This window comes from Pyrgilauda ruficollis, unplaced genomic scaffold (genome assembly GCF_017590135.1).
Source record: "Pyrgilauda ruficollis isolate IOZ18807 unplaced genomic scaffold, ASM1759013v1 scaffold205, whole genome shotgun sequence".
In the NCBI taxonomy this organism is placed as follows: domain Eukaryota; kingdom Metazoa; phylum Chordata; class Aves; order Passeriformes; family Passeridae; genus Pyrgilauda; species Pyrgilauda ruficollis.
This window is the reverse complement of record NW_024519763.1, coordinates 461,481-486,554: the sequence shown is the minus strand read 5'-3', so window position 1 is coordinate 486,554 and position 25,074 is coordinate 461,481. Positions and strand designations below refer to the sequence as shown.

Below are 25,074 nucleotides of genomic sequence, written 5' to 3'. Positions count from 1 at the left end.
ACCACTGAACGCAGCCTGGCACCGGCGTATTTTGGAGATATTTATATGCACTAATGAGATGCTACCTCAGTCTTCTCTAGACTATACGGTACTGTTTTATCGCAAACCAGTTTTATTACAAATAAGCACGGCTTGGCCGCCCCGGGGGCACAGCGGCCGCCGCCATCAGCCCGTGAGGCGCCGTGAGGCGGCGCCAGCGCGCAGCGCTGCTCGCGGGCGGCGCGTCCCAGCCAATGGCGTGGCGGCGCCGGCGCGTCTTAGCCAATGGCGCGGCGGCGGCGGCGCGGCTCAGCTGGGAGGCGGCGCCGCCGCAGCGCTCAGGGAGCTCGGCCCCGCCGCCTCACCGCGCTCCGCCGCCGCGCTCCCCGGCCCTCCGGCCCCGCACCGGCTCTCCATGTACGACAACTTGTACCTGCATGGGTTTGAAGACTCGGAGGCGGTGAGTGCCGCGGGAGCGGGGCGGGGGGCGCGCAGACCCGCGCGGGCGGGCTGGGTGTCCGTGCTGCGGGCGAGGCGCCGGGGGGTGACCCTGTGCTGCCCCAGAGATGCCGGGACGGGCTGCTGTGGTTCCCTAGGGAATTATCCCTCCCCGGCATCCCTCGCAAGGTGGTTGTGCGGCAGCACGGAGCCCCCGGTGCCGCGGTCGGACGCCGCGGTTCGGGAGCGTTCCCCGGCCGTGTCCGAGTGGTTTTTGGGCCCCCCGGGAACGGCCGGGATTGCCGCGGCCGTGGACACGCTGCTCCATATTAAACAGGGATCCGTTACATAAGGCGTTGTGGACAGCTCGTAAAATACATAGATAACAACATAATATAGAGTGTACGTCAATGCAGACGTATGTATGGTATGATGTGGTGTCCTCAGGAGGATGGATGGGTCCTGGAGGGCTTCGGATGAGGAATTTTTTCCTGCCTGTGTCAGTGTTGGTCTGGAAGTGCGATCCCTCTTAAGTGTTACCTCACTTGTTTTAGCATCCCTTTATTTCAGGGAGAGAGGAACAACAACCGGGCAAAATTGACATTAATGCAATGCACCATGTTGAGAGGAAATACTGTGAATTGGAATCCTTCTGAACTGGGTATTTAAATTATTCCAAAACTCTGCTGAGAAGCCTGGAATGGTTTGGGTTGGAAGGGTTTAAAGCTCATCTCACGGGCAGGGAGACCTTCCACCATCCCAGGTTGCTCCAAGCCCTGTCCAGCCTGGCCTTGGACAATTCCAGGGATGAGGAAAGGCTTTGGGTCAATTTAGAAATTCCTGCCCTTTTGGTGTGAGTGTGTTAACTCTTCCTTGGGTTCTCTCTCGCTGCTGCTGCTCACAAGCTGCCAGGCCGAGTGCAGGTGAGCGTGTTGGTTCCTTTAGGGATGTGATTTGGGATCCAAGTGGATGTTTCTGTAAACCAGGCAGATTGTGAGTCCTTGGGAGCTGTTCTCCATCCCGAGTCTGTCTTGTGCTGGTTTAATGTCTTCCAGCAAAGTCTAGCTATGCTCTTAAGAAGACAACTTAAAAGTGCAGTATTAGGGCTGGGAAAACTGAGCTGCTGGATAGTGCAGAAGAAATGTGCCATTTATAAAAGTTCGTCAGAGAATGCAGGTAAATGTGTGCTGGATTTAAAGGTGCTTCTGAGATGCTCAACTTCCTGCATTCCCAGAATCCCAGGGGGTTGGAAGGAACCTCTGGAGATCTCCCAGTCCAACCCCCTACCAAGGCAGGGTTACCTGGAATTGGTGGCAGAGGAATGCATCCAGGTGGGTCTGGAATGTCTCTGGATGCCCACCTCTGGACAGAGATCCAGTGCTTGGGCACCCTCCATGGAAAGAAGTTCTTTCTCATGGTGAGGTGGAATTTCTTGTGGTTTAGCTCATATTTCAGTAAACCCTGGTGGTCTCTTCCAAAAACGTTATTTGGGAAAAGCAGCTTTAATGGCAGCAGAGCTACCTGTTGCACAAGCATCTGGGTTAGGATTTGTGCTGGAAGAATTGTGTTTATGGATGGGAGGAACTTGGTCTTTGGATGTCCACTTGGAGGGACTGGGATGAAGAAGTCATTTCCAGATTCCTTAATACTCTGTTAAGCAGTTTATGATAATGCAGTTTTACAGCTTTTTAAATTTTACAGCCTCTCTGTAATTAAGAATGCTTTTGATAGACCTAATTTCCAGAATCACAGGAATATGTGAGAACCTCCCTTTTCTTAATAAAAACACCCCAAGCCTTAAGAGCAATCTGGATCCCCCAGCTGTCTGGAAAAACTGGAGGCCATAAACCCCAAAGGCTCAGGCACAAAGCAGTTAAAATTCCCCGAGTGCCTGTTTGCTTTATGCTCCTGAACCACTCGCTTAAAACATTAAACCTTATTATTTTAGCTCCTGACTCAGGGATTGGGAATGCCTGCTGAGACAATATCCTGGCAAACAGGTAGCGAGGATGGGTCACATGAGTGCCACTTTCTGGCCAGACAGGAGCAAGGGAGAGGAGGATCGAGACGGTGGAAAACGAATTGTGGTGGAATTCTGATTCCCTGCGGTGCAGAGCGAATAACTGCGAGCGTGCCGAGATGCAGGCAGGGCCTCTGCATTGTTCTGCTGTAGGACCTGGAAGGCTCATCCTGCAGCTGGAGAGCTGGAGCAGCCCGGCCTTGGATCCTGCTTCCTCCCCTGGAGCACCGGGAGCCGGGAGGGAGGGAGCGCTCTGCTAATTGCAGCGCTTCCAGCACGGAATAAACCACAGCCACATGAGTCACTGGCACGGGAACTAAAGTCTGCCTAAAGTGGGCATTTGCCCTCGTAAAACCCATCCAGCCCTGTGTGCAGAATGCAGCTTGCATTTGCATTAAAGCACGAGTGAATGGGCAGTGAGTGGCACTTATCCCCAGTGAACATGCTCACTTTTGGAAAGGTACTATAAAATCTATACTGAATTTCTCCTGATTCACTGCTCAGCAACAAACATTTTTTAACAGTGAACAGATATTTCCATGATTTTTTTAACAGCATCACTTATCATAATATGTTTGTGTGTGTACATATATATAAAACGAGCAAAAATACAATTTTTATTGATGGATATATAAAGAAATGAGTGTGTGCATGGTATTACAGTCCATTACCAGCTGTGATGATTAACGTGAAGTAGATGATGCAGTAGCTGGTGTGAGGCTTTTTGGAGGAGGAAAATTACACTGCTGAAGCTGAGGAAAACTCCCAGTGACTGTAGACAAGAAGTGGTTTCCACATTTAGGAAGAAGTGCAGGGATATGGAAGTGAACAAGTTCTGCAGGGACAAGTGCCCTTGTCAGGGGCACACAAGGATGGAGAGGGCATCACCCTAGGGAGAAACATCTTCCCACTGAAGATTTTTCCCTTGCTTGTTGTCCTGCTTTGTGATTTTTTGATTTTTAGGCCTTTTTAAAAATTCTTTGGGTAGTTCTAAGCAGGGTCACCGTTTTGGGAATTAAAGCTTGTTTGCCTTGTAGAGAAGTATTTCACGTTCTTGATCACAAGAGGATATAAAAACCCATTAGCACAGGGGCTTAAGGCAGGGAGAACCCTTGGGTAAGCAAATAATAAATGAATTTTGTTTTCCTTCTCACAGTTGGGAACTCATTGTCCTGTGTCTGTGGTCGGGAAAGATTGGAATGCTGCTCCATAGCTAGTGCTATGAGCAAGAGTTTCTCTTGGATGTTGAGAAAGACTCTCCCTTTTTCAGAAACAAACTTCAATGAAACCTTCCCATAAGAAATCACTTTTTTCTTCTGTAAAAATCACATTTCCATTAAGGCATTTCATTAAAAAATTATCTGCAGGAGTTAGCAGCAATTCCCCTGTGACAGAGAGTCCATCCCAGCCCCAGGAACAAAACCTGGCTGTGGTCAGTGTTGTGCACCTGCAGAACTGTCAGAACAGCCCCTTTGAGGTCGTGTGCTTCTATTTATCCCTTCAGAGCAACACCTGAGCACGTGAAACACCTTTCCTGGCCTCGCGGGGTGTCAGTTCAGGCTTTCAGCACGTCAGAGCCTTTATCTGGGCTGTTCCCTGCCTTGGCGGGCGCTCCGAGGCGCTGCTGGCGTGGGGACGCTCGGCTCGGCTCTGCAGGAGCGAGCAGGGGCTGTGGGGTCAGCGGGGGATGCTGTGGGGTCAGCGGGGGATGCTGTGGGGTCATTGAGGGATGCTGTGGGGTCAGTGGGGGATGCTGTGGGGGCAGTGAGGGATGCTGTGGGGTCAGTGAGGGATGCTGTGGGGTCAGTGAGGGATGCTGTGGGGGCATTGAGGGATGCTGTGGGGTCAGTGAGAGGCTGCTGTGGGGTCAGCGAGAGCTGGTGTGGGGTTCAGTGAGAGCTGCTGTGGGGTCAGACGGGGCAGGGCAGCGCTGGGAGGGGCCGGGTATTGTGGAGCTGGTGCCAGCCGCAGGTGCTGGTGACAGCCACAAGCGCTGGTGACAGCCCCCGGAGTCAGTGACACACCCCGGAGCCGGTGACAGCCCCCGGGGCTGGTGCCAGCCGCAGGTGCTGGTGACAGCCACAAGCGCTGGTGACAGCCCCCGGAGTCAGTGACACACCCCGGAGCCGGTGACAGCCCCCGGGGCCAGTGACAGCCCCCGGAGCCAGTGACAGCACCCGGGGTCAGTGACAGCCCCTGGAACCAGTGACAGCCCCCGGAGCCAGTGACAGCCAGTGCCTTTCCCCCTGGTCGTCCGGTGCTTCCCGGGCGGGACAGCTCTGCCCCCTCCTGTCCCAGCCTTTTAAAAAGACATTTCTCTCATGCTTTCTTCTTCCACCGGGGATTTTGGAGGGGAAGTTTCTATTGATTGGATGTGCACGTGGTGCCTCTGACCCGTTCGGGAGATGGAAAGGTGGCTTTGCTTGCCCTGTGTATCCATCCCTGTTGTAGCAGATTTTTTTAGTAACTGCTTTGACTTACTGCTCTTTCCCCAGCATATCCTCCTCTCCTGAGCCATAGAAACTCCTTCTTTCCTCAATCTCTTTTAACTGTTTGACCTGTATCTAACCCTGGCTGGCTTCCCGTGGCAATTCCCATCCCTGCATCCGCAGGTCCACAGCCTCCCTCCCGCTGCTGGTACTGAGCAGGCTCTCAGTTCACCAGGGAAGCAGGACTGTGCTGCAGGGCTGTGGAAGCCAGGGTGAAGCCTTTCTGTGCAAGCTCAGACTCTGTCACCGAGAGTCAGACAAACACCTGTGGTGGGATTCATGCCCACAAAAGTGGTTTAGATTCTGAAAGTCCTTTGGTGTTTGTAGGGACTAAGCACCAGTGAGATCAGCCCTGTGGTAATTAATGGTCCCAGTTTGCCATGAGCAGCACTGTGTGTGGTGCTGCATTGTAATAGGGTTTGTCTCCAGTTACTCCATACAGTTCTTGAGAGCATTGCTGAGAATTGTTAGGAAAAATGTGATGGGAATAGCGGGGAGACACATCCTGTTCACTGTGTGAATGGTCAGCACGGTGTGGTGAGGACACTGTGCTCTCTTGCCCTTTAGTAACATTCCTCCTCAAACTGCCATTCCTTGTGCTGCCAGGGTGCACTTTTCTCAAGGCACCTGAGACAAGAAGATCTTTGTGTGCTGCCCAAGCAGAAAAAGTGATTATAGAAAAACAAACCTTGGTAGGGAAGTTCATATCCAAATATTGATTGGATTTGTGTCTAGTGCCTCTGTGATTGCTGAAGGGGGAGGAAAGGTGGGCTTTGCTTGCTCTGTACGTCTCAGTTGCTGTGGGTTGAGTAACCATCAAAACGTGTATTTAAATGTGTTTTTCATGCTGTCTCTTCAGTGATCCTGTACTGGGTTTTGCAGCACCCAGTTCATTCTGTAGAACATCTTTGTACATCAGGCAGCTGAGAGCAAGCAGAAGCTTTATCCAGCTGCCACATAAAACCTGGGACTTGAGGAGGTTGTTTAGGAAGGTGTCAGTGGTTATTGGGTTTGTCATGTCCACAGGGCACTTCTGAGATTGTCAAGCTGAAGGTTGATAGTTGAGATCTGGTGGCTTTTTCACGTGTCTTGATGGATTTTGCAGGCAGGGACACCTTCCTGTGTCCCAGGTTGCTCCAAGGCCTGTCCAGCCTGGCTTTGAACATTTCCAGGGATTGGGCAGCCACAGCTTCCCTGGCAACCTGTGCCAGGGCCTCCCCACCCTCCCAGGGATGGATTTTTGCCATGGATAGGAATGTGAACTGGGAGAAGTGTTTGCAGTGCTCTTGGTTTGCTGGACACCCTTCTCTTGCTTCTCTTTGGGCTTGACTGTTCCGAATTTGCCCCTTTCAATTAGTGCAGTTTCTGATGTTGAATCCAAAAAGGCTCAGTGATGTCAGGACCTAGGCATGAAGGATTTTTTCCCTAACCACTTATCTACTTGCTGCTTGTTTATGTAGGATTTTTAGTTTCAAATGTGTGCTAAACTCTGCCTTGATTGGGACAATAATCAATATTTTCCAACAGAAAGAGATCATCCTCTGCCCATTATGTCTCCTGAATTCTCATTGCAATTTAGCTTTTACATGGTCAGAGCTTTTGTGTGTTTTTGACAGTTGCAAATCTGTTTTTGTTTCTATTAGCCCCTAATAGACTGCCTTGACTAATGAATCATCAGCTGCCTGATATTTATCTTGTGTGAAAAGGGCTGCCTGAGAGGGCTGGAAGGTGGTTTGTTTGTGGGTTTGCTGGGGTGGTTTTGCTTAGATTTTCCTCCTAAAATACCCAAAGTTCTACTACTACAGCATTAGCTATGCTTGCCTTGCTCTGTGCTCTTGTGAGGATGGTTTTCTGTGTGACTCAGATCTGCTGTTCGTTAAATGCCACATTGTGATTTGATAGTATAGTAGTCAAATAAAACACTCAGTAAAAATCATAAGTCATTTTTATAAATTGCTGCTTGCTGTTTCCATAGAGGTGCTTCTTTTATACTGGAATACAAGAAACACATTGAAATTAAGTGGTGGGGGGGGGGGGGGGGAAGAAAAGCTTCAAGTCATCTAAATGAGAGACATAATGAGGAATAGGTAACAGAAATAGATAATTCTGTGTTTTCAGTTCCAGCTGCAGGTCAGAGCTCAGCTGCTGGGACAGGGTGTGGTTGCTAAAACTGTGAGTTCATATGGAGCACCAAGGTGTGTGATTAACTGTGGCTTTATCCTGCTTTTGGATTCCTTCTGCTGAACTCCTGCCTGGCTGTGGAGTGCAGCCAAAGCCACAGGGCCCCCTCAGCCCTGCGCTGCTCCTGGGCTGCAGATTGCTCTCCAAATTGCCCGGTGCTTAAGGAAATGCTGCTGCTGGGAAGTGGAAGCAGCTCTCCCTGGGCTCAAGGGCATTGCAGGGAGGAGTGTGGCTCTTGGTGCTGAAGGAGCACATCGTAGAAATAATAAATAACAAGGGAAGAAGCTTAACCTAGGATTTGTTGATGCCATGGCTTGCTTCCCTATCTCCCAAAAACATGCTCTGCTTGGGAGACCCTGAGCTCTTGGATGTTTTCCCTTGGAGCATGCATTTGTAAAGATAGGAGAGCCTGATTTTCCAAATCAGCACTTTACCCAAATGCAGATTGCTTTACTAACAGGACAACTGCTCATGGTCATTTGGAATCCAGTGATTAATTCCAAAATGTCATTTAGCTGGCGGGGTGCTGAGTTCCGTAGGGATCACAGGTGGTGTCAGGATTTGCTTGCAGCCTCTCCTCAGCTCCTGCTTTGTATTTTTCCACAGTGCTTTGTCACTGGTTTTCATGCCAGCAGTGAACTGGTTTCAGCTCTAGAGTGTCTTCTTTTGCCATGTTGTTTCCTTCTTTTCGTGTCTCAGCATAAATATCCATTCAGGTGCAATGTGTGGAGCACAGCGAGCAGCTTTGTCTGCCCCTTGTACTGATCAAGTAAACTGGATTTTTGCTTTGGAGGATATTCCAATGTCCAGAGCCAGCCATGGAGAGGTGGAGGAAGCCAGCAGTGCCTGAGTTTGTGAATGCAGAACACAGGATGTAAATCTGCTTTTTCTGTTTCTCTCTAAACAAGGGGTTTGAAGTGTCCTGAGGAAAGGATTCAGAAAGGCCACCTGTGTTGGCCACAGGCTCTGCTCTGCTCCTCAGGAGGGTTTTAATTTTCACCAGGGCAGGGGAGAGGAGGAAAAGGGACTGCTCTTCTGGTTTGGTTTGTTTTGTTTGGGTTTTCTTACCCTAAAAAATCCCTTAGGACAAAGGTTCCATAAGTTACAGAAATGGAGCTATTTGGTTGTGCTGCTTCACCAGCATGGGGAATGCAGCCTGGCAGGGATTTGATTTATTACAGCAACAAGGCAGAAATCATGAGGAAAAACCACTCCCTGGAAAAACCTCCAGTGCTGAGTACTGGAGGGGTGAAGTGGTGTTTGAACGAGCTGCTAACGCTTCATACAAAACTTCCCAAGCCTTTCTCTTCTCAGAGAATTCTGCTTATACCAAATATATTTTCCCTGTGAGTCCTCCTTGATTTTCCCTGTGCTGGGACATTTCCCTGCAAATGGACTCTGCTCAGCTCATTGTGCTTTCTGCTTCCTCCCAGGGCTGTGTGTCCTTGCTGGAGTGGCATCACAGTCAGTGATGGCAGTGGCAGAGATGTCCTGTTCCCTTGGGAAGTGTTGCTGTGGGTGCTGTGCCAGGTGCTCTCGGTGTGGAGGAGGCTGGAGGATTTAGTTTTCAACAGCAATGTCCTTTTTATGGCCAGAAACAAGCCCTCAGCCCTCATGGGACAGGCTCTAGGCTGAGGTGGCCAAGGCATCCTCCCTGTCCCTTTTCCTGTTCACAGAGCCAGGCACAACCTGAATACCCCTGCCCTAACAGTTCAAACTTTAGCACAGCCTTTCATCTGTTCTGATAAGATTAAAATCATGTTTCTAATGGTTACTCCCCTGTGCTGCTACTTTATAAATGTCTCCTTTCCATGCACGATTTCTTGGCAATATTTTAACCCCCCATTCCCAATGTGGTTGGTGGATTCCCTGAAGAATGTTTCTCTCTTGCTTGGGAAAACGATGTGTTCTGACAAATCACCACTTAATCTGTGATATATAGGTCATGAGATACCGTGATAAAATTTTATGTTCCAGTACAATTAGTGCTGAGCTCATCAGGTCCTGACAAAACAAGCCCCAGCATCACCCTTGGGCAGGGATGTTTCAATTATGACCAATAACTGGAAAATCTCAGCAAGGAAAAAAAGCCAGTGGCAGCTTGGCCCAGCCTCTGGCAGCCGTGAGAGGCCTCCCAGCAGCTGCTGGCAGCGAGAGCTCCATCCTGAGCTGTGTGATAAAGCTCAGGAACAAAGCTGCCACGCTCCAGGGTGACAGATCCCGCAGAAATCAGTGTCCAAGGGACACCACGCTAGCAGAGGAGGTGGCTGGGATTCTGCATTCTGTTTCTTCACTCACCTGCCCATGAGGTCCAGCTGGATTCAGGGAAGGTTTCTCCAGTGTGGGGCACAACCAAGCTGCCAGCTCATGTTCTGTAAGCAATGTTACTTGAACTAAAATGCGCCACTGAAGTGTCTGTTGGAACAGACAAAACTGCTTCCAAGTATACTTATTTCTGAAGTTTCTGACAAGTAAGATAAGTAGCTTTGTCCCCACTGTGGTGCTTGTTCTGGTTGAAATGTTCTCAAGGTGTTTCTGCACACCATAAACCAGGAGTGTTGGAGCTCTGCACTTGTTATCGATCTCTTATTGGAAAACGAACGGGGTATTGACAGATGGAAAAACAGACAAATGAGTTATACTTTGCCCCCTGCATTTTTCCATGCTAATTACAGCTGGCTGTTGGTTTTTCTTGCTGCCCCAAGGAGCAGAGTGGTGTTAAGTGCAGGAGTACATTGCTGAGTTGCTCCTGTGTTCCGCCTGGAGCAGATTCATTCCAGGAATGCATTAAGTGATATTTCCCTTTAATAGATCAGTGTAAGCATCCAGCGGGAGTGGGAGGCTGGGAGGAGAGGAGTCACGCACTGCAATATTTCTCCTTACACATTCAAAATTCATACACTGCTGGTGGATACATACAAGTTGTTTTGAGAAGTTGGCTTAGGCCTTCAGACTTGCCATTGGATGTCCTTTTAGTGCTGATGCTGAAAATGTTTTCTCTGTTAGAATATTTAAGAACCTTGTTAAATGTTTGGCTTCACTACTCGGTACTGAATATACCACATAGAATCTTTCCTTTTTGTTGGCTTTCTTGGAATCCCAGATTGGTTTGAGTTGAAAGGGACCTTAAAGCCCATCCAGTTCCATGGGCAGGGACACCTTCCACCATCCCAGAGCCCCATCCAACCTGGCCTTGGACACTTCCAGAGACAGGACAGCCACAATTTCTGTCAGCATCCTCTGGATATAACACACACACCCATCAGATTCCATAGACTCTGTGCTGTCTGCAGGAGGAAGCTCTGTCCTGTGATTTCTTATTCAAGTTCTCTGCATGCAGGCAGTACCTGCTGAGGGGGAAGATGCCTTCAAAGGGATGTAGCTTTGCACAGATATTTTGTGTCTTCCTTCACAAGTGAGAATTTAATTTATAAAAGATGTATGAGATCTCTTTGGTATCAGAATTGAATGTTTTACATTCCACAACAACATGTAATTATTCATAAAGCTTGTCTGCCTTTCTTCTGGATGGTCTGATCTCATACAGGTAAAGAAATCCCAGCTGTATCCTCAGAGTAACAACCACAACAGTGCAAATAAATACAAACACTGCAGTGTTGTTTTGCTGAGAACTGACAGGGAAGAGATCTCTCCAAAGGCATCACAGCTTTGCCAGCAGCTTTTGCTGAACATTTTCAAACCAATCTAAAACAGAAATATATGTGCCTTTAAATCTGAAATTTGGGGCCAGAACTGAACAGCGGGATAAAACCAAACGTAGCTTTCAGAGGAGCTGCACTGATGTATTTCAATGAAGTGCAGCCCAAAAGTCCTGATGGCTGCACGTTTCTTTCAGCTGTTAAATAATTCCTCCCTTTGCCTTTTCACCCAAGTGCAGTTGCTGCATTACTTGCAAAAATAAAGAAAGGAGAAAAAGCCACTTTGCCAGCAGCTGGGAGCTGAAGCAGCTTTCTCCCATCCCAGCATTTCAGGAAGGCAGTCAGCAAAGTGCTTTCCCAAGTGGCTGCTGCCTGCCTGGGTCCTGCTGCAATCTCTGGAGAGCTGAGGGACTTGGGGGGGATTTTGTTCATTTTGTTTCACTCCTTTCTCTTAGAGCCTCTGTGCCTGTGCCCAGAGCTGTCATGGAGCTGCTGCCTCAGAGCCTGGCTGAGCGCTGCTGCCAGGGGGAGGAATGAGCTCCTCTCCTGCTCCTCTCCCCTTTTCCTGCCGGCAGATCCAAGGGAGCTGGCCAGGCTGCACGGACAGGAGGAGCACCCCCTCCTCCCCAAGGCTCAGCACGTTTTTCCTCTCATTTATTCGTGTCCCTTCATTAATTTGGGGATGTCAGCAGCGTGCCTTGCTCAGCTCTGTGCACGTTTTGGGATGGAGATGGGGAAGGGGCTGTGTCAGGGCAGCTCGAGAGGGATACAGCCACAAATGTGTCTGTCAGGAGCCAGCTCGATCCTGGCCGTGCCTGGGGTGCTCTGTGCTCACTCTGCCCTTCCCTGCTGGAAAAGATGTGCATAGGAATGCAGGAATCATAGAATGGCCCGGCTTGGAAGGGACCTCAGAGCTGTTCTCCTTCCACCCCCTGCCTTGGGCAGGGTCACCTTGCACTCTGTCAGACCTGGCCTTGCACGTTTCCAGGGATGGGGCAGCCACAGCTTCTCTGGGCAGTGATCCTGGAGAGGAGGCACATGAGCTGTGCCTCCAAGGAGAGGGGAGACTGGGATTTTCTACCTTCACTCTGCTGTGCCTCATCGCTGGGGCTGGGAAAAAATCCTCCTTTGGGGATGGACGTTGAGTCTGGGTGCTCAAACCAGACCTTGTCCTCACATCCATGGAAGTACAGCCCATGCTGGGGACAGAGCAGGTGCACTGTCCCCTCCCTTGCCGTGTCCCAGGAAGGTTTGGCTGTTCCCGAGGGAGAAGCAGTGGCTCATCCCTTGGTGGGAGCCCTGGCCGTGCTCCGGGGGATGCTCATCCCTGCGGGACAGGAGGTGCTGCTGGAGCCGTGTGGCACCTCCTGCTCCTCCTCCCCTGCTGCCTGCGGTGTCCGCAGCATTCCCGCCTGCCGGGCACGGGGACAGGGATGCTGGGCACGGCAGGGAGCCGCTCTGGCACTGGAGCACACGGAGCTGTGCCCTGCTCAGGCTGGAGGAGTTCCAGAGCGGAGCAGGGACAGCGCGGCAGGAACTGGATCATCCTGCAGGGCTGTGCTGGGGGAAGTGGGATGTGCACAGCAGCCACTGCGGCTGAACACAGCCCTGATCCCGCAGGAGCCATCGGCACTACAGCTTCCAGGGAGAGAGCTCCTGGCACGGGAAAGGCACGGAAAGGAGTGAATAACAAACAGATCGTGCTCAAAGGCACCAGAGAAATGCGAGTTGAACAGGAGCCTCTCCTTCCTGCCGGCAGCTCAGGGCACCGGCGCTTGCAGGGAATTATTCTGGAGCACGGAGCTCTCCCGGTGGTCTGTGTCCTGCAGGGAGTGCCAGGGATGCACTGGCACAAAACCTGTGCCTGGTCCATGCCCAGTCCCTGCTATTTGTGTGCCTGGATCGATGTCACGTTGTCACACAGGACATCTCTGCTCCAGCAGTGCCAGGGGAGGGCTCTGGCCAGCACCAGCAGCTTGGTACTGGGGGCTGTGCTTTGTTCAGGGCAGAAAGGGAATTCGGAATTTCCTGAAGTTCAGCCTGGTTTTTGATTGATATCCTTCCACCTCGTCCTTCTCTTTCTTTGGAAATACAAGGAATGGAGCTCACTCGGGGTAATGTCAGCCACCTTCCAACTTTGGGATGAATCCCTTACTTGGGGCTCTTGTACTCTGGCTGCTCATCTTGGAACGTTTTCCTTCTTCCTGCTGGATGTTTTTCTGTACCTTTGACCAGGCTCTGACTTCACTCATCACCCCCTTTCCCTGCCTTTTTGATTGCATTTCAGTGCAGATTTATAGGGCACCAGCAGAACCTTTGACATTTTCTTTTGGAGCAGATATACCTCTGCTACAGTATCCCAAAATAATGGCAAAGCTTTTTTCAAGGCTTTAAATCATCAAGATTGACAGATTCCACTCCTGACAAGGGTTTTTTTTGTAACCTTCTTTCGGCAAAAAACAATATCCAGGTGTTTAAAGTTGTCCTGTTTGCTCCTGCAGATTTGTGTTTACTGGTGCATATGAGAACTGTGGTGGAGAAGGAGTTTTTGTACACAATGAGACCATCAGGGTCTCTCTCAGTTATTGCTTATTCCAAATCAAGAGGGTTGTGAGTAACAGTGATTCCTAAGGGATTTTTTCTTGATTGGAATGCTTGTTGGTTGCTGGCAAGAAGGAATATTAAACTATTGTTTCTCCTAAGATATTTCATTAAGAATCCATTTTGTAGCTAAAACTGGAGACAGTTATTAAAAAATTAAAAAAATTGTCTTTGCATTGTTAATGTTTAACTCTCAAAATTACTGTCACTTGTCAAGTCCCAGAACGGGTTGGGCTTGAGGACCCTGATGACCAGTCATAAGAATTTGGGAAAATATGTTCACACTATTTTAAAAAAGTTTATAGTGGCTGGAGTTGAGATGTAGCACAAAGTTCTGGCTGTTCCCTCCTTGTGGGTTTGCATTTCCACCTACCATTGCTACCTTCCCATTTATCCCAACAGGGAATAAATACATGGAGAGACTATTTTGCCAGTGGCATCCCCAGATTTTTTTTTAAATCTTGGGTATTTATTTGGTCCTGCTTCTCATTTCCCAGAATAACAGTTGCTTGGTTGTTTGTCCTGTGTTCTGTTGGTCCTCACAAACCACCTGGGAATACTGATAACAACAAATCCCTCTCACAACAGTGTTTTGTTTTCAGTGTGTGGAGCAATATCCGAGTATGAGCAGATACAGAAACAACAGAATTATCACTGGGGGATATTTTCCCCCATTCCATGCAGTAATGGTAAAAAACAACCAGTTTTGGGGGAGTAGGTGAGCTCAGAGTGCTCTCAGAGCTGCTGGACTTGGGCCCCCTGAATTCCCAGCCCCATCCCTGGGAATTCCCATGGGCAGCAAAGTCCTAGAAAGTCCTTGGGCTCCCTGGTTGATTACAGCAATTAAGGACCATAAAGTGTCACTCAAATATTACCTCAGCAGGTGACAGCAAAATGTCCTTTCTCTTGTATTTTGCTCTCAGCACGTCGAGGTTTTCGATTGCAAGGGCTCGGGGGAAGGAGTTGCTATTTACAGCCTGCACAGCACTTGGAAAATTAGGGCTTTTTCTTCCTGAGAGATTCCTAGCAGTCCAGAAGAGCTTCTTGTAGGTTCAGCAGTCAAGTGATTTCAGCACTTGCTGCAAGAAAAGTAATCAGAGATCATGGCAGCTCCTTGGGGAAAAAAAAAGAAAAAAGTACAAAAGAAGAGTATAAAATGTAAAAAAAAAATTCTATGTTTGTAAGCCTCATTTATCAGTGTTTAAAGCAGCTTCTAAACCTCCTGCTTTGGAAGCTTTTGGAAGGAAGGAGCTAATTAAAACCATAACATAACACAACATACCCAGCTTAGGCCCAAACTCCATCAGTTGCTTGGCTTGAATTAAGCAGCGTGAAATTCATTTCAACAATGCCCTCCCAGCATGTCACAATTCCTTCCCATTCACTACCCAGCGTGAACATTTTAAACAAAGTAATTTTCCTATCATTCTCTTGAAGATGGGAGTCTGGTTCTGTCTGATTCTGTGATGTTCTAAACCACTTCTGTTGAAAAAAGTAAAATAAATATTCAGGGTTATTTTGGTTGTGTAAAGCCTGATGGTGTGGGAAGTGGTGACACCACTCTAGAAGAAAATCAGGACACTGTAATCATCAAATTCCTTAAAAAAGATGTATATTCTTTAAATTAGCTGTTGGAATTAGGAAGAGCAAGCAGTGAAAGCAGACAGGTGGCAAGGATCTTCTCGACACTGAGGAAAATTCCACTTCATTCCTCACATGTAGAATACCCTGAAGGTTCTTGTGCTGCCCATCCCTGCTTGGGGGACTGAAGTGTTCCGTGTGTGCTTGAAAGAGATGGGCTGGTTTTATTTGTTGGGAAGGTGAAAAATTATTTCAGCTGATGAATGGGTGCTGCTGATCAGTCCTCCGGGAGAATAAACTGAATTTTTTCCTTTGTTCAGCCTGGAGAAGAAAAAGCTTTGGGGACACCTCTGTGTGGCCTTCCAGTACCCTGAAGGGAGTACAAAGTGAGGGAGAGGGACAAGCATGGAGGGACAGGAGCCAGGGAATGGCTCCCACTGCCAGAGGGCAGGGATGGGTGGGAGATTGGGAACTGGGAATTCCTGGCTGGGCTGGAATTCCCAGAGCAGCTGGGGCTGCCCCTGGATCCCTGGCAGTGCCCAAGGCCAGGCTGGATGGGGCTGGGAGCAGCCTGGGACGGTGGGAGATGTCCCTGGCAGGGCAGGGGTGGCACTGGATGGGATTTAAGGTCCCTCCCAACCCAAACCAGTCAGGGAGTCTGGAATTCTGTGGTGTCTGAGAGCAGTCCCAGCTTGGCACAGGTCATCCTTGTGCGGATTTGTGAAGGAATTTCAATGAGTTAGAGATGGAACCTCTGAGTTTTTTAGGTGATGTGATTTATTTCTCTTCTACACAGGCAGGAAGGGTGAATTTGGTTCACATCTTCAGTGCATGGCTCAGAAGGTCACAAGACCCTCAGTTACATGACTTGGAGGAAGCACGTGAGGTGAAATCCCTAATTATTGACTGGAAATGAACTCCAGCTCCATAGGAGCAGAATCCGGAATTCCCTGAGCCCCCCCCTGGAGTACAATAGGAAATCCCGAGCCCAAAGTGTTGGAAAGCTCCGGGACACAGCCGGGCCATGGCTGTGGCTCTGTCTCCTCCAGGGCTTCTCTGTGCCGCCGGAGATGCCCAGCAGGACTGGCTGTCCTGGGTGTCTTCCCCAAAAAATTATCCCATGGGGATTCCAGGTGTTCCCTGGTTCTCATCCCTATCAATCCAAGACCTGTCTCTTCCCAGTTAAAGAAATAACAACAGCAAAACCCTCACCCCGAGGTCATCAATAAAATATTGATGTTCTCCCCCGTGCTTTTCCTTATTCTCTTCCCTATGGACAAACGCTGTGGCTGATCCTGGAAGATGGGAATGCTGTTGTACAACAGGGGCTGTGAACACAAGGTGGCAGGATTAAAAAGCACATTTTAAATACAGTCACATCCCAGAAATATGGTGATACCAAACTCGTTTCACGGAGCACGAATAACGTGTTGGAAATAACCAGGAGAGGAGCTGCAAAGCTGTTCTCCAGTACAGCCAGAAAACAGGATTATATTCCCAGTGAAATGACAGTAAAAGCTCAGAAATTAAATAAATTTAAACCATCAAGAAATAGAAGAAATAAAGTAAAAATGGGGCTGATAAGCCTAAGATCTTCCTTGTGCAAAACTATGGGGATCTGTGAAGGAATTTCAGTGAGTTAGAGATGGGACCTCTGAGTTTTTTAGGTGATGTGATTTATTTCTCTTCTACACAGGCAGGAAGGGTGAATTTGGTTCACATCTTCACTGCATGGCTCAGTTACACGACTTTTTAAAGATTTATTGACCAATAAAGCACTGCCAACAAGGATATTTATGTTTTTGACCCAATCCTTAAATATCTTATGGACTTGTGTAAGCTTTCTTAGCCAGTCATGTTATGACACACAAACCTACAGCACTGCATTCTAAACTCCTTGTTACCTTTGTAAATACTTTTATATTTTCTATATCTTAAACTCTAAAACTCTAAACTTTCTTCTGCTTAATGTATCTCAACGTTAAACTATAATCCACATTCTCACTTCTAGCACCTAAGTTTAGAAACCTTTTCCAAGGTCTCAGATCAAATCCTGGGTTTAATTCTAACCTTTGGCTTCCAGGCCCAAAGTTCTGAGAGTTCCCTACATTTCAGATTCCAGCACATCCTGGTTCTCCCAAAGGTGACCTGGTGACAGGAGAGCCCCAGGGAGAGCAAACCAAGCTAAGCTCCATCAAACCAAAAGGGAAATAAACTGGAACAGAGTGAAATGAGAGGAGAAATCTGCTCATCATCTTGCAGATCCCAAGCTAAATGTCCCTGTTGAAGTAGCAAGGAACTAGCTGGAGGTGTGATTTTTTTTTTTTTTTTTTGTAAAAAGGGGTCCCCCCCCCTCAAATATTTTGTCTTATGGACTTATGGACTTGTGTAAGCTTTCTTAGCCAGTCATGTTATGACACACAAACCTACAGCACTGCCTTCTAAACTCCTTGTTACCTTTGTAAATACTTTTATATTTTCTATATCTTAAACTCTAAAACTCTAAACTTTCTTCTGCTTAATGTATCTCAACGTTAAACTATAATCCACATTCTCACTTCTAACACCTAAGTTTAGAAACCTTTTCCAAGGTCTCAGATCAAATCCTGGGTTTAATTCTAACCTTTGGCTTCCAGGCCCAAAGTTCTGAGAGTTCCCTACATTTCAGATTCCAGCACATCCTGGTTCTCCCAAAGGTGACCTGGTGACAGGAGAGCCCCAGGGAGAGCAAACCAAGCTAAGCTCCATCAAACCAAAAGGGAAATAAACTGGAACAGAGTGAAATGAGAGGAGAAATCTGCTCATCATCTTGCAGATCCCAAGCTAAATGTCCCTGTTGAAGTAGCAAGGAACTAGCTGGGGGTGTGATTTTTTTTTTTTTTTTGGTAAGAAGTGATCCACCCCTGTGAGCAGCAGCTCTCCATCCCAGCCAGCACAGGAGGGTGACTGGAGGGTGGTTTAGGAACACACCACGTTATTCCAGCACCTCCTGGCTGAAGGCTGCATGTCTGAGGGATTGCTGTGGCAGACCACATATGGCAGCCACAGATGCCTGTGTACTTGGGAGGATGATTAAGTTTCGTTTGGGGGCAGTATTTGTAATTAATTTTTTTTTTTCCTGGAGACTTACGGAACGTTCTTGCCTTCCCAACGTGTTATGTGGGACAGACACAGAGCATTCTCCTCACAGGAGAGCTGATTTAGGATACCAGGTGCACTTTTATTATCAGGTTTCATCAAACCCAACAGCAGCAGCTTCCCCAGAGCCTTGGGAGCATCATTCAAGGCTTTCAAGAGCTGAAGTAATTAGAAAAAATAAAGCAGTGTCTCTGTGCCGTTGCAGCTTTAGTTTGGAGCCTTTTATCATGGAAAAATAGCACCTTTTTTCCTCTCCTGGGACTGCTGAATAGCTTTCCTGAAAAAGAGGGACCAGCTGCAGAGGGTGAAGCAAAATTCAGGCTGGAGGTGTTCAGGTGTTGATTCAGTCCCAGGTCTCACAACCTGCATTTGGAATAAAGCACAGATCAGAGCGTTCCCAGGCAGATCTTTGCTGCTTTGTGGTGAACAAAACCATGGAATTTGAAAGGTTTGTGTGTTCAAATTTGGATCACTTTGTTGGGTGAAAACCCCCTGAGCCCGTAGCCATCCCTCTGGCTGTGATCCTCACCTGTCCCTTGGCTCTGAGACTGCAGGAAAAGTGCTTTGGGTGTTATTTTGTGGAGGAAGATCTGGATTTTTCACCTGTGAAAAGGAAAAGTTCAGAGCAGCTCATCTATTCTCTAATCACTCCCTCCAGCTTTGTGTGTACCTGCAGTGCCTGCTAAGCAAAATCTTGTGCCTTGCATGTTCATTTGAACATTACCAAAAGAGATGGGAGTATTTTGGCAGTAAATAGAGATATATATTACCAGTATTTTTTTAAACTCTGTTTCTTAAATGTAGCAACACAATCTGTGCTGAACTGAAGGCAGCTGGAGAAAGGAGATAGACTGCAAGAATTGAAATCCAGGGTAAAAAAAAAAAGAGATCAGGAAATGTTGGAAGAATTGCCCTATTTTCTAACAATTAGTATTCCCAAAGAAAAAAACTAACTACCTAGTAATTTCCAAATTGCTGAGACACCTAATGAGTTGTCTTAAATAAATTTACCAAACATGTAGAAGGAAATAATTGCTGAGCATTTGATTTTGAAATCACAACTCAGTGCCAAGCGGTTGTGCAGCTGCCTTGTGTATGTTGAGGATTCAGCAGGAGAATAATTTGCTTGGGAACTGCACCTTGTCCTGGTTGCACTTCCAGTGCCACATCCACGTGGGAATCTGTGGAAAAGTCCCACTGAGCTGTCTGCTCCTGGACCTCCCTGTTTAACATTGCAGTAGCTGGAATGGATTTCGTAATTGGAGTGGGATGTTAAAAATTCCAGAGAACATTAAAGAAAACCAGGAGCTGTGCTGCAGGTGTGATGTCTGCGCCCCTTTCCATGTGGGAATAATGCTGTGTTCTCCTGCTGCTCCTGCTGCAGCTCCCATGGAACGCTCCCTCCAGCCTGGGCAGGACTCTGCAGTATTTTACTGGGCACACACAGATTTTCCTGGCCCCGGTTTCCATTGCAGCACAGCGAGGTTTTCACGCCAAAGGAAGAGATCCCCACTGTTTTGTGTTTGCCTTTTAATTAATTACATCACCTGCCCGGTAATTAAATTTAGCTGCCCTCCCTGAGTGCTGGGATGAGGTGAACACCAACTGTGGTGGCCACTGGTATTCAAAATGTGGGGGTTTCTTAAATTCTCAACTTCTGGTTCTTGTTTTCATGTAAAAATGAGTTAATGCTTATTTTCGGTGACCCCCATCTCCATGACGTACTTCTGGTAGTAACCTGTGAGTTAAACCTGCTTTGTGCACCTGGACCTGGGAGATCTTTGTGTTGGGGCTTGGAGTGAGCTGCTTCCCCAGGGAATAACTCTCCTGTGGGTTTTGTGGGGTGTTTTAAATGGTTTCTGGAACATCCGTGGCATATGGCAGCATATGGCCCTGCAGCCATCCCCGTGCCTGTTTGCTCTCCTTGTGCTGTGTCAGGAGCTCTGTCAGGTCTCTGGGAACTCGTCAGGGAGGGATGTGGCCTCGATTCTCCTGGGTACTTGCAGAGGGCTGGGGATACTTGGGTTTTTTCCAAGTTAAGGCTCCAGTTTGTGATGGATTTGTCTTGGGGGAAAGGGAGGATGGGCTGATGGAAGCTTCCTGCCAGGGAAGGGGCTGGGTGGGAGAGCTGGGGGTGTTCAGCCTGGGGAAGAGAAGGCTCTGGCAGGGCCTGAAGGGGCTCCAGGAGAGCTGGAGAGGGACTGGGGACAAGGCATGGAGGGACAGGAGCCAGGGAATGGCTCCCACTGCCAGAGAGCAGGGATGGGTGGGAGATTGGGAATTGGAAATGTTTTATGGGAAGGTAGTAAGGCTCTAACACAGGTTTCCCAGAGAAGATCCCTGGATCCCTGGAAGTGCCCAAGGCCAGGTTGGACAGGGCTTGGAGCAGCCTGGGCTTGTGGAAGGCATCCCTGCCATGGCAGGAGATGAGCTGACCTTTCCCTTCCAGCCCAAACCAGCCTGGGATTCCATGATCCCATGTCTGCTCAAATATGTTTAGCTGAGCTCCTGACCAATTTAAAAGCTTTGGAGCGACCTCTGGTTCAGCTGTTTGGGTAATCTCTGAGTTTGGCATCAGAACAGGACCTTTGGGATCTGTGGGAATTTGGTGGTCTTGCAGGATGAGACTGTCCTGAGTATCCAAAAACCGGTGGGGAAGCTGGGAGGTGCTAGGTGGGGTTGGTGTTGGGGAGGAAGTGAGAGGAGCACAGGAGGAGAGGGTGGGACAGAGGGTGAAGCAGTCCAGGCTTCAGCTGTCTCCAGCTGGGATATTATCCCAACTCCACGTTCCCAGTCATTGGCTGCCTGGGGGAGCTCTGTGCTCTGCACTACCATCCCTCTTGTTCCCAGAGGGCAGGGCTGAGCACAGAGCCTGGCACAGCTGCCTCCCTGTGTGCCCAGTGCCCGCTCATTCCAGGGCACAGGAGTGCCAGGGAGGGGGCTGCCTCCCTGTGTGCCCAGTGCCTGCTCATTCCAGGGCACAGGAGTGCCAGGGAGGGGCTGCTGCAATAAGGCTCTGCCTGGCCTGATGGAGAGGGCAGGAGCTCTCTGTGAGCAGGGATGTTTCCCCAAAGGCTCTCCCGGTTGGGATGGACCCACAGCACCCTAAATCTTTTCAGGAGAGGCTGGCTGTCATCTGGCTGATTGGAGCTGCTAATGGATTGCTGCTTTAATTGCCCTAGCAGTGTGGGCTCCAGGAGAGCTGGAGAGGGACTGGGGACAAGGCATGGAGGGACAGGAGCCAGGGAATGGCTCCCACTGCCAGAGAGCAGGGATGGGTGGGAGATTGGGAATTGGAAATGTTTTATGGGAAGGTAGTAAGGCTCTAACACAGGTTTCCCAGAGAAGATCCCTGGATCCCTGGAAGTGCCCAAGGCCAGGTTGGACAGGGCTTGGAGCAGCCTGGGCTTGTGGAAGGCATCCCTGCCATGGCAGGAGATGAGCTGACCTTTCCCTTCCAGCCCAAACCAGCCTGGGATTCCATGATCCCATGTCTGCTCAAATATGTTTAGCTGAGCTCCTGACCAATTTAAAAGCTTTGGAGCGACCTCTGGTTCAGCTGTTTGGGTAATCTCTGAGTTTGGCATCAGAACAGGACCTTTGGGATCTGTGGGAATTTGGTGGTCTTGCAGGATGAGACTGCCCTGAGTATCCAAAAACCGGTGGGGAAGCTGGGAGGTGCTAGGTGGGGTTGGTGTTGGGGAGGAAGTGAGAGGAGCACAGGAGGAGAGGGTGGGACAGAGGGTGAAGCAGTCCAGGCTGTCTCCAGCTGGGATATTCTCCCAACTCCACGTTCCCGGTCATTTGCTGCCTGGGGGAGCTCTGTGCTCTGCACTACCATCCCTCTTGTTCCCAGAGGGCAGGGCTGAGCACAGAGCCTGGCACAGCTGCCTCCCTGTGTGCCCAGTGCCTGCTCATTCCAGGGCACAGGAGTGCCAGGGAGGGGGCTGCTGCAATAAGGCTCTGCCTGGCCTGATGGAGAGGGCAGGAGCTCTGTGTGAGCAGGGATGTTTCCCTAAAGGCTCTCCCGGTTGGGATGGACCCACAGCACCCTAAATCTTTTCAGGAGAGGCTGGCTGTCATCTGGCTGATTGGAGCTGCTAATGGATTGCTGCTTTAATTGCCCTAGCAGTGTGACAGAGCATTCCTTAGGGATGGAAGGAGAGCAATCCGGAGCTGTGGATTTATGGCACTTGGGGAAAAATTATTTGCAAGCTCAGTAAGTCTTTATTTTTCAGCTGTAACAGCTAAAGGTTGATTATTCCTTCAGTGAGCACAAAGGCTGGATGTTGTAGTGTCCAGGAAGATGATTCTTGTCACCTCCTCCTGCCTAAAATGCTGGGGCATCCCCACTCAGCAGGAATATTGTGTCACCCTTTCCACCCTGGCACATCATCCAGCAACCTCATGTGCAAGACCAGTCAGTGAGCAGGAGAATAAAAATGAGCAGAGCCACTGTTCTGTGTGCTTTACCCTTCCCCCTGGTCTTTTTGGGATTGCTTCAAACCTCCACGTTTTTAGCTAAGCTGAATTACAGTTTATGAGAGAGGGAGAAAATAAATAATAAATTGCACAAAAAATTAATTCACAGGAGCTCAAAGTATAAAGGCTGTGAAGTAAGCAGTGAGTTTTTCATTGCCTTGAATAATGTAATTATCTGGAAAAGCCTGTTTCTTTCAAATTACCAAATCTGGTGTCACTTGAACTCACTGAAGCCCCACTTGACAAAGTTCCTCTGTCTCCCAGAGGGTTGTGGGGCTGGGGTTAGGTAAGGGTGGGATTGATTATTGGTCCTCAAATGTTAGGTGTGATACTGTGGGCACAGGTGATAGCCCCAAATGACCAGGCTGCTGCTGGTTGTTTGATAATAATAAATACAATAATAAATAAAGAAGTTAAAGGGTCTTTTTAGAGAATCCCAGAATCACCAAGGTTGGAAAAGCCCTCCAAGATCGAGTCCCAGCTGTGCCCAAACCCTCTCCTTGTCCCCAGCCCAGAGCACTGAGTGCCACATCCAGTCCTTCCCTGGACACCTCCAGGGATGGAGACCCCACCATTCCCTGGGCAGCCCCTGCCAGTGTCTGACCACTTTTTCCATTAAAACATTCTCCCTTCAGGAACATCCTGATGTACAAAAAAAGATGGGAAATGGCTTTCCTCTTTCCTTTCCTCTCATTCCCTATTGCAGTTTCAGCAAGTAGGAGCTGTCAGAGCAGAACTCACTGCACTTGGTGCTGAGCAGACAGCAGTGTTTGTGTTGGATTGTTAGGCAATATTCTGTCAATATTCCACAATATTTCTGGCAATAAATCTGATCTCCAATCAAACATTTCAAACAGAACCCAAAATTCAATACGAGTTTGGCTCCTTTTCTGCCCCTCTTGCTGCTTTTTGCAGAATGGTGCCTGATTTTCAGTGTGATGCTGCAACTCAGCACCCTGTGAGTCACAGTCCTGGGGCTGCATCCTCCAGATAAGGCACTGGCTGTTGGGAATGACTTGGGAGAGCCGGGATCATGCGGCTGTGATTGTACCAATCCCTGGCACTTGGCACACGGGCACGGCTCAGCCTGGCACGGAGAGCAGCCGGGGGTGGCCTGGCAGCATCAGCTGCTCTGCCTGAGGCTGCTTTGTTCTGACAGCAGTAAATCACTGTTCAGCACGCACCAGTGCAAACCAGCATGGGCACTGCGTGTCCAGCACGGGGATTGGGTTCCCTCACTGAGGTTAAATTCCCTCACTGAGCTGGGCTGGATCACATCAGACCTGAGTGAGTAAAAAACCAGCGGTGCCCCAGCCCCGGTGTGACACAGCCAGGGCAGTGCCCGTCCCTGTGCTGGGGACAGCTCTGGGACAGGCTGGCCCAGGGTGGGCACAGCAGGAATTTCCCCGTGGAAAGGGGGCTCAGGCACTGAGAGGTGTCTGCAGGAGGCCTGGCCAGGCGCTGTGACTGCCGAGTTCCTGCTCTTGCTCCATCCCGGAGGAAGCAGAAGGAAGAGCAGGATGTGCAGCTTCCCAGCTGGGAAGAGCTGAGCTGCTGCCAGCTCCTAATGCCACTGTTCAGCCTGGGGATGCTCCACGTGTTCCAGCTCAGGACCCTGAACTCTGCATCTTCCCAGCCCTTCCCAGCCCTTCCAGCGTTCCCTGGGTGCAGGGTGTCCTGGAAGGAATTTTCTGCTGTGTTTAAAATCACGGCTGTGGGTGAAACTCCTATTGGCAAACCCTGTTCTTGTCCTGGAGGAAATCTGCCTTTCCCCAAATGAGTATGGAACAAGGAAAGAGCACAGGCTCATCAGTGGTTCTGAGCCAGCAGAATCCTGAGGGATGTGGATCCACAGGGATGGATGTAGATCCACTGGGATGGATGTGGATCCACTGGGATGGACGTGGATTCACAGGGATGGATGTGGATCCACAGGGATGGACGTGGATCCACAGGGATGGATCCACAGGGATGGATGTGGATCCACAAGGATGGATCCACTGGGATGGATGTGGATCCACAGGGATGGACGTGGATCCACAGGGATGGACGTGGATCCACAGCAGTAGACAGGGATCCACAGCAATATTTAAGAATATGTGCCTTTGGATGGATGTGGATCCACAAGGATGGATCCACAGGGATGGATGTGGATCCACAGGGATGGACGTGGATCCACAGGGATGGATCCACAGGGATGGATGTGGATCCACAAGGATGGATCCACTGGGATGGACGTGGATCCACAGGGATGGATCCACAGGGATGGATGTGGATCCACAAGGATGGATCCACAGGGATGGACGTGGATCCACAGCAGTAGACAGGGATCCACAGCAATATTTAAGAATATGTGCCTTTACATGAACAGTAAGAATATTGACTGCTACAGTGCCTGTGCTGCAGGATATAAATCAATGTAAGAAAAAAAAAAAAAAAAAGGATATAATTCTCTGAGTGGCTCTGTTGGAACACAGAGAGCCACGGATTGATCAGGAGTAAATAC

At 49.1% G+C, this 25,074-nt stretch overlaps 1 protein-coding gene across 1 annotated transcript in view; it reads left to right on the top strand.

Annotated features, from left to right (window-relative positions):
• The first annotated feature begins 312 nt into the window (after positions 1-312).
• CACNB4 (calcium voltage-gated channel auxiliary subunit beta 4) overlaps positions 313-25,074 on the top strand; it is a 48,851-nt gene continuing 24,089 nt past the window's right edge. The window contains exon 1 of the mRNA XM_041467320.1: positions 313-439. Within this exon, the coding sequence (XP_041323254.1) occupies positions 395-439 (45 nt within the window). The 5' untranslated portion in view covers positions 313-394. The remainder of the gene's footprint in view (positions 440-25,074) is intronic.